The following is a 9,030-nucleotide window of genomic DNA, read 5'->3' on the forward strand; positions in this document are numbered from 1 at the left end:
AAGATACTACACGCCACGAATGGGAGTTTAGCAAGGACGCGGTTGCAGCTTGTGACAAGCTACAGGTAGCTCACTGATTTGTTTGTCTTACTTCAGAAAACATGTGTACCTCTATGGCAGGTTGTGGCTTATGATTTTGGTGTCAAGCATAACATATTGCAGCGCTTGGCTTCTTATGGCTGCAACATCACGGTGGTGCCGTCAAACTGGCCGGTCTCGGAAGTGATGAAGTTAAAACCAGATGGCATTCTTTTCAGCAATGGACCCGGTGATCCATCTGCGGTACCATATGCCGTCGAAACGGTGAAGGAGCTGCTGGGACAGGTTCCAGTGTTTGGCATTTGCATGGGGCATCAACTCCTGGGACAAGCACTGGGTGGAAAAACGTTCAAGATGAAGTTTGGCCATCACGGTGGTAACCATCCTGTTCGCCATCTTCCTACGGGACGTGTTGAGATTAGCTCCCAGGTACGAATTACCACAGCTATTCACTGGTCACTAAGCTAATGCTTGATAATTTCTTTTTCCTCTTTAGAATCACAATTACGCTGTGGATATTGCGACTTTGCCGGAGGGAGTGGAGGTCACTCACGTCAACTTGAACGACGGAACTTGTGCCGGGTTAACGTACCCGGCCATGAAGGTGATGGGCATACAATACCACCCGGAGTCGTCTCCAGGCCCGCATGACGCTGATCCAGGTAAGGCTGCAAATCTCTCAATCAATCAAACGTCTCGCTAACCTTTGTTTTGTTGATGACAGCGTTTTTTGAGTTTGTTCAAATGATGATACAAAACCGGCTGCTGCAATGACAAGATTTTGATTGAAGGAAACCCGTGATCGTTTCTTTCAGCCCGGAGTAAATAATACCATGGTTTTTGGGGGGTCATGGACCGAAATTGTGATTGCCCGTCTCACTCCGGAAGGAACCATTTGGAAATAAATGGCTAAGGTTTTGTGTGACCGTTGGATTGGATTTTGATTGCCACCGCTCCAGCGATTTGAGATTCCTACAATCTAGCCGAAGGATGGAGAGAAAATTTTTTAAATGACGATAAAATCGTATATGGCGACCGTGGAAATGATTGGAACTTCATGGTGATACCAACAACTTTGGTGCCGTGGGGATATTCCAAATCTGGTAAAATGGGCAACATTTCGCCAGTGTAAACGAGCCTCCAGCTTAAGGACTCATGTCCTTGGGCACGTTATCAATCATAATAATTAAATGCGAGGCTGGCATGGCCACAATAAAATCGTGTAATTGGCAGTTTCGGCGCTTCGGCCTGGGGACGGTGTCTTTCTTTACTGTCCGGCGTCCGGCGCAGTAAAAGCCATATTTTTACTCCGCGATAAGGACCGAGGAAACGGAAGAACGCCGCCGATCCACACCGATTTTCACACTATGCGCGGGTCAACGTCAAATCCGTTTTTACCGGGCTTCGCGCCATTTTCTCTGACGTGGCTTTTGTATGTCCGTACGTGCCATGTAGGATGGTATGAATTGTATGTATGAAATTGCTGCAGCTCTTCCTGGTAATCTAGGTAATAGGAGAGTACAGTCGCCGAACACAATACTTCATCGTAGGTTGTACAATATTCCATCGCGCCCCACATATCCTTGTACAAGAAGCGTACGGACGTGTACTTGCATCCACCACCTTATATTTCTTAATGGTTGATAGGCATTTCCAAGAGTGGTTGTTTGTTTCAAAAGATGAACCACCACTAATTAGCTATGATTCATTGAACATAGTTTTACGTTTTTACCTTTTTCTGCACTCAAATTTTTAAAATAACGTGATGGAATTTTTGGGAATAAATCTTGGGATGGAGAAAATCTAGTTGTCAGGAAATAATTCACAATCATCACAGGCTAATATTTATGAGGTTTCAGGGCAGAACCAGCCAGAGCAGAGATTCTTAACTGGTATTTCCCCTCCATTTTCCACATTTGACCCTGTTGCTGCCACTGCTGCCAGTGGCACCAGAGAGCTAATGGTGAAAAGCCTCAAAATCCTGATTTTCTTACCACCTCAACCATGGTAAAATTGGAAGGGATGTCAACATTCCAGTGATGGATGCAATGCAATTGATTAGCAAGAAAAAGCAGGCCTAGATAAAACCTGTGTGCCTCATATGTAGTATATGATGTGCATACATTGTTCACCAAGTCAGCACCCTGTGTTGTGTGGCTGTGGGGATCCCAGAGGTGTGTTGTCATTGGAAGCTTTGGATTCTTGCAAGAAAGGATAGTGCAATTGCTGCTGCTGCTGTTGCTGCTGCTGCTGCTGCTGTTGCTGTTGCTGTTGCTGTTGATGATGAACCAAAGCTGGTGATGGCGGCAATTGGTGCTGCTGGATTTGAGCCTGGGACCTGGAAGACGAGGAGCAATGCCCGCCAAACCCAGCGCCATATGATCGCAGTTGTCCTTGCTGCGCAGCGCTGTAGATCATGTTGGAGACATGACTCATGGACGACTGCTGCCTCTGGAGCATGAACTGGTGCTGGCAATTCTGGTCTGGCTGCTCCGGGAAGTAGCAGAATTCCTCCTTGATAGCGGGAACTTGGGCGGCGGCGGCGGCGCTCGCGACTACGGAGCTGGGGAAGAGGTTACTGAGATGCGGATGGAGCGAAGACACCACGCAGTCCCTGCTGCCACTGCTGCTGCTGTCGAGAAATCCCCCGAATTGATTGCTGGCGGCATTGCCACCGAAGAGGATCGAGGACGTGTTGATGCGAGGAGGAGCCGCCGCTCCCTCGCTGGAAGCCGGGGACACGTATGGCGAGGGCGACGAGAGGTTGGAGCCGTGATGGACCGCTCCAATTCCAATGTGGCGCGGCGAGGCGGTGGTGGAGCAATCCCCGGCCCGGCCAGCGTCCGCCGCTGCTAGATCCGCCAGCAGCCTCGTGTATCCCGCCGCTGCCCCTACACTCGAGCCCATGAGGTTGCTAAGACTGTTGTTGGGTCCTGCCGAAAGTAGCCCGCCAATGCTGCTGGTGGTGACGGTGGTGGTGGCGGTGGCTCCACCCTGGCCTCCGCCGCCAGTGGTGGTGGTCGTCGTCGCCGTCGCTGTGAGAGAGCTCGGCCTTCCGGAAGAACAAGCGCCATTGTTGCCCACAATGCCGGCTAGTCCGCCGCTGCCCGAGGCAGCGCCACCGAGGCTCGTCGCAGCTCCTGATTGCCCGGCTTGTGATTGCTGCAGGAAAAAAGCAAGTGTTAGAAGGGGAAAAAAAAAAAAAAAAAACGCCCAGACAAATCCGCTCTAGAACTCTTCACGAGGAATAAACAAAGAGTACAAAAGCAAGCACAGAAAAAAATCCGGAAGGACGAGTACGAATGCTCACGGCCTGGAGAAACTAAACAGGAAGAACAACAGAGAAGATGGAAGAACACATTGGATCCATCCAGCATTGGATCGATGCGATGAGAGACTGACCTGGGATCTATAGGTTGTGCCGTCGGGCTCCACGATCCATCCCGCCTCCGTGGCCAAAGCTCGCAAGACGTCGTTGATGTCGGCCCTGGGCGGGAGATTGTAGCCGCCGTGCTTCCTCAGCCCCGAGTAAATCTTGGACGTGATCGCTCTCCTGTGCCGCTCCCTCAGCTTCGTCTTCTCCTTCTCCTTCTCGCTGAGCTTCACCATTAGAAGAGAAAGCCGATGGATCGATCGTCACGGCGCGGGGGAGAGAGATGGAAATATTGGCGGAGATGGAGAGGGAGGATCGATATTTCGAATCGATGATCAGCTATCCGATCCACAGCCACTGCGGCAGCATTCTTGGATCGCCGCGCTGCTGCATTGGCGCCGCTGCCGCCGCTGCTCTGCCCGATCTTCCAGCCGCTTGCGCCACCGCTGCAAAGAACACGAACGCCACGGCGATTCCTTGGCCTCCATTCCCTTGCCCGAGCTCCAGAGACTACTGCCTAGCTCCAACTTTCGATCGATCCCTTGGCAGCGAATCGCGCCGCCACTCCACTCTCTCTCTCTCTCTCGCTCTTTCTTCTTTCCTACACCTAAAATCTAATCCTCAGAAGCCTCCAAGCGGACAACCACCTCCCAGGGTAGGAAAAAAAACACAGCGCCGCGACGGACGGCTAGGATGAGTCGTTACACGAATATTCTGCGCACCGGAATCCGATAGGCAATTATTTTTCCTGGGAATGCGAGTTTGAAATAAAATCTTTATTCTTAACGTTAAAACGGACGGACGGATTGGACGGACGGGTAGCCACCGGTTTTTACCGGACGATGCCGGTCATTGGTCACTGACAGCTGGCGGCGCTAGGAAACGCCTGTGTACATGATGCCAAGGACGCGGGGTAAGTAGCTTAACTGTAGTCTACTGCGAGATCTTAAGGGATATAGGCACAAATTCTATTTCTCAAGTAAGAAATGGGAATTAGCTAAATATTAAAAATGATAGCAACTTTGGGATTTTGTTTTTTAAAAGGGTTGGTGTAATCAATTAGCAGTAAATCCTCTATTCTAATCCTCTATTAATCCTCTATTCTAAGTCTTCATAGAGGACTAATGTTTACTGCTAATTGATTACATTACGATACTGAATATATAGTTATTGAGGTATGATTTTTGGGTTTTTACTTTTACAAAAAAGGGTTGGTAATGTTTTAATATTAGTGTCCCATAAGATCTGGCGAGGATTAATTTTTACTGCAGATTGATTACGTTCGTCCCCCATGAGATCGATGAAATTGTTGGTGGAGATTAAATTTCACTACCAATTGATTTAAGGTATTTGCTTTGACAGCTATCTTCATTGTATGAAATTTGGCAATTAACATATTAGATTTGGCCTTATCCTTGGAGAATTTAGAATGAAGGATCATATCTTCATTTTTACAGCTAGTTCATTACATTGCACTTATAGTTGAAGATTTTTGGGATTTTAGTGATCTATGAGACCTACAAGATTTTTGGCCTTCACTTAGGTGTTGATAGAGGATTAACCAATTGATTACATTATACTTATGTTTTTTCTTATAAAAAAGAGTTGACATGTGCTAAGTTAACTTATTTTTTATAACAATAAATACATTTTACTGCCAATTGATTACATTTCACTCCTTTTAGCATTTGAGGCATGATTTAGAATAATTTCCTTTTAAATTTTAAAATTATTGATGATGTGCATACTTTTACTTTAATTGACCCATTACAACTACATGTATACAAGTTGCTTTATTCAATTTGTTTTTAAAAATCTGAATTTATTTATAATAAAAACATTATTAGTGGTGTTATATGGAGTCTTGTTTTATTGTCACCCCTAAAGTTTTTAGAATAATGTAATGCTATTAAACTATATGTTTGGTGCTACTCAAAATTCTACATCACTTAAGATACTCCTGATTTCTAGCTATAAAAAACCTAATCAATAAATAAAAAAACTAAAATATTTTAAATTATTCAATTCAATACTTTTGATGCTAATAATGAGTAATCAAGCAAAAATAAATGGGTTTGAGCAAACACTCAAATCCATTTTGAGTGTTTGAGCAATCTTTAACCTCCTTAATTTGAATTTCCTATTAAGTGAAGGTAGTGAACAATCAATTTAGCAAAATCTAAAATCCTTAATTTAAACTTCCCAAAACATCATCCCAATGACAATTAATTTCATCAAGACCCTTAACCAAGAGGAAAGAGATGTGCACTTTTGTTTATATGTCATTTCATTGTATCAATAGATTGTCTATGATACCATTTTCTTTAGTTCTTTACAATTTACAAAAATGAAAATTAATTTTTTAAGTAGTCATATAAACCCATGTCATTTGTTTCGATACCACATGTATAATAATAACTTTTTCTTAAATCTAATTATTATATAAGTTTTATGCTCTATTCAACTTCAAAATAACTATAATAAAAGTTTTCTCATAGTAGAACATATCCAGTAAAAACATTTGATACATATTTTTAAATGTTTCATAATTATATCTAAAAATAATATAAATTAATAAAAATTTAAAATATATTCATAAAAATTAATATAAACTTTTATAATTATCATAATTACCATAATCACTATAGTAGGAATTTAAAGAAACTATGGATATATTCCATAGAAATTCTAATTCTAGAATGTAATTCCTCTTTAATTTAGAGATTATTAATATTGTTTATAGTTTCTTTTGAATCTTAATCTTAATCTTAATTAAATGTTTTATTTCAAGCTTCAAAGATTTGGGAAGATTTTGTGAAGATATAATATAAGTATTTAGTGAAGTTGCATAGGTTAAAATTACATTAATTTCTAAGTATTGATATGTTTTATAAAAACTAATGTTGAGATATTTTTGATTGCTTGCTTTCAACAATTGTGGTTGTGCATTTTAATTTTTGCAAACTATAATATCATGCTTGAGTAACAAGTATTACACAAATGAGATGTCCTTAGTATAAAATAATTTGTAAAATTGAACATAAATTTTAATATAAAATGGAGTATGATAAGGAATTTATAATAATAATAAATTGTTTTGATTAAACTGATGTTTTTGATTGGGTTGTGCATTTAAATTTGTGTAGATTATAATATCATGCTTGAGTAACAAATATTGCACAAGTGAGATGTATTTTTTATCAGACCATTTTAAGAAGTTGGATGTATATATTAATACAAAATAGAGTATAATAATTGTTTTGATTAAACTCTTTAGAGTTCATCCTATTGCACATCATATTGCATAAATGTTTTATATAAAAATGTATTGTATGTGATCATACAAGAAGATTTGTATAAATTATTACTATAGAACGATAAATAAGGATAAAATAGTTACAAAAGGCTTTTTTATTAAATAATTGCCAAAAATAAAGTGTGTTACAGAATTGTTAACATGAATATACATTACATAAAACTTGACAAAATCAGGTTTGGTGCTAAATGCATTGTTTAAACAAATATATAAGAAAAATGTTGGAAGCTGAAATTCTTCATTACTATAAGAACTCCATGATTGTTAAAGTGAAATCCATGCACAACGTTGAACTGTATCAAACTCAAGCCATAGAGATGTAACATCTATGTGGAGTTTGAGTCGCAGAAACTCAATCCAACTACCGCATTAGGTCCTCACCTCCATGGCTATTTTGCAGATCACTTTGTATATCCCTTGATTTTAAACCTTCTCTTGCTTTTGCAAAGTGGAATAATGTTGGATCCTGTTGTGCATCTTACCCTCAAAAAGCTTTTTCCATCCATCTCAAAGATGTAAATAACAACCCAGTTCAGAATTCCCCAGTAGTTTTCCCATGCTTGGGAAGGAGTCCAGACTCTGTGGCAACAGCATGGAGGAGCCCAGCAAGCTTCTTGACCTCTTTTCTACATACCAACCCTTAAATGATTACACAGAATCCATGGCTGGTTGTTGAGCAGATAAAAAAAAGGTTTGGCGGAGCCTGCATTTCACAGAAATCTTAGCATGCCATCCATCGACTCTAGATTTGCCCGATGAGCTGCTCAAATCGTGGCATGTGTTCCGGTTGCAGCCCCAACGAGATACTGAGGCTGCCATCCCCTGTCCCGCTGGGAAGAACATAAACCAGGCCCTCAAACGCGATCACCGCCGGCCCCATGAAAACTGGCCTCCCCCATCCAAAGTCCGCATCGTAAACCGGCAGCCGGCTCCAGCTCGTGATCCCCAGATTCGGCGACCTGAAAGTGTGAGCTCCCCTCACAAGCTTGTACAAATCCGGCTGGAGTTCCAAGTAGTCGAGCGCCGAGCGCAAGTACTCGTCGTTCATCCTGGACACCGCATTGTGTATCACACTGGCCGCGTAGTAGAGTGGCCTCGACACCAGGTCTCCGGCCAGCGCCATCGGCGTGCAAGTGAAGATGACGTTTCCGAAGTAGTGCTTTGGAAGCGGCGGCACAACTCTCGCTCGCCCGTCGGTGGCGATGTAAAGTTTGGTTTCTTGGTCGTCGTCGAGGCCGCGAGCGAGACACATGGACCTCCAGATGTGGCCGGACAGCATCTCGTAGCTGCTGTACGTGGTGTTGGTCTCTTCGTCCGTGGCCTGGCTCTTCAAGGCCTGGAGCTGTTCTTTCGTAAACTTGAAAAGTCCTACTGCGATCCTGGGAGGCGCATCGTCGCCGGTGTGAGGCTTTGCTTTTCCGTTTGAGACCGAGTGCCCGTTCGTGGCCGCTGCCTGCTTGAGAAGCGGCGGAGGGTGGTACTCGACGTGCGGAAACTTTGGGACCGGTGGCTTGTTCGCCCTGAGCAGCGTCCGATCGATGTATGGAACGATCTTTGGATCCTCGCCCCTGGCCATAGCAGCCCAGGTGTTGATGAAAGTTATCCCAGACATGCCGTCCGCGACATGGTGTTCCATTCCGACGCCGAGAGAGGCTCCACCGCATTTAAAGCGAGTGATCTGCGAGAAAAAGAAGTCGAACACAACAGTTTTCATAAATGAACGAAACGCCAAAAGCACTGTGTACGGGAATGACAAAAGAAAACAAGAACAAGGAAGACGACCAAAGGAAATGCCAAAAAGAAAGAGCAAAGTGGGAAAAATTATTGCTTTACCTGAAGAACGAGAAGTGGAAAGGAGCCAATGTCTTGGGTGTAATCCACGGAAGGGATGAGGCGCTGGAACGAGACATCCGGGGCGAAATCGCGAGCATACTCATCCACGCTCGCATTGGCCGCCGCCGCCTCCACGAGAAGCACGCCCTCGCCATTACAGTTGATCTCAAACCGCCCATTCTCGTCCTTCTTGAGCCGCCCAGCCATGGGATAGAACGGCACCAGCGCCTTGGCCAGCGCCTCGCGGAGCACGCCGCCCTCGAAATATCCCTCGCCGCCGCTCGGATCCGGGCGGTAGAAGTAGACGCTGGCGGTGTGGATGCGCGGGATCACGAGGTCCACGTTGGAGTTCCACAGCACCCGCTGTGGCGTCGCCTCCGCGGGCCTCACCATCGTCTCCCTCACCACATTGATCTCCATAGCTGCCAAGAACGATCCAAACGCGAAATCTGAGCTCCCGGCAGGGACT

General features: G+C 44.1%; 2 protein-coding genes across 2 annotated transcripts in view; one reads left to right on the forward strand and one right to left on the reverse strand.

The window, feature by feature from the left end:
- The window catches only part of LOC9659561 (carbamoyl-phosphate synthase small chain, chloroplastic), a 2,236-nt gene extending 1,259 nt beyond the window's left edge, over positions 1 to 977 (forward strand). Inside the window, exons 8-11 of the mRNA XM_024683919.1 lie at positions 4 to 65; positions 121 to 468; positions 536 to 701; positions 764 to 977. Of these exons, the coding sequence (XP_024539687.1) occupies positions 4 to 65; positions 121 to 468; positions 536 to 701; positions 764 to 813 (626 nt within the window). The 3' untranslated portion in view covers positions 814 to 977. The remainder of the gene's footprint in view (positions 1 to 3; positions 66 to 120; positions 469 to 535; positions 702 to 763) is intronic.
- Positions 978 to 7,221: 6,244 nt separating this feature from the next.
- On the reverse strand, positions 7,222 to 9,009 carry LOC9659834 (shikimate O-hydroxycinnamoyltransferase). Its single transcript, XM_002979015.2, has 2 exons — positions 8,562 to 9,009; positions 7,222 to 8,406 (listed from the first exon to the last, which is right to left on the reverse strand). The coding sequence occupies exons 1-2, from the start codon at positions 8,979 to 8,981 to the stop codon at positions 7,471 to 7,473; spliced, it is 1,356 nt and encodes a 451-aa protein (XP_002979061.1). The 5' UTR covers positions 8,982 to 9,009; the 3' UTR covers positions 7,222 to 7,470.
- Positions 9,010 to 9,030: the final 21 nt, after the last annotated feature.

This window comes from Selaginella moellendorffii, unplaced genomic scaffold, assembly GCF_000143415.4.
Source record: "Selaginella moellendorffii unplaced genomic scaffold, v1.0 SELMOscaffold_39, whole genome shotgun sequence".
In the NCBI taxonomy this organism is placed as follows: domain Eukaryota; kingdom Viridiplantae; phylum Streptophyta; class Lycopodiopsida; order Selaginellales; family Selaginellaceae; genus Selaginella; species Selaginella moellendorffii.

What these genes read in the sequence shown, in the direction of transcription:
- LOC9659834 (XM_002979015.2), bottom strand. Translation starts at nt 8,981, where the DNA reads ATGGAGATCAATGTGGTGAGGGAGACGATGGTGAGGCCCGCGGAGGCG. An exon ending in TTCCACTTCTCGTTCTTCAG is followed by an intron (nt 8,407 to 8,561) that starts GTAAAGCAATAA and finishes TTTTTCTCGCAG; the next exon opens with ATCACTCGCTTTAAATGCGG.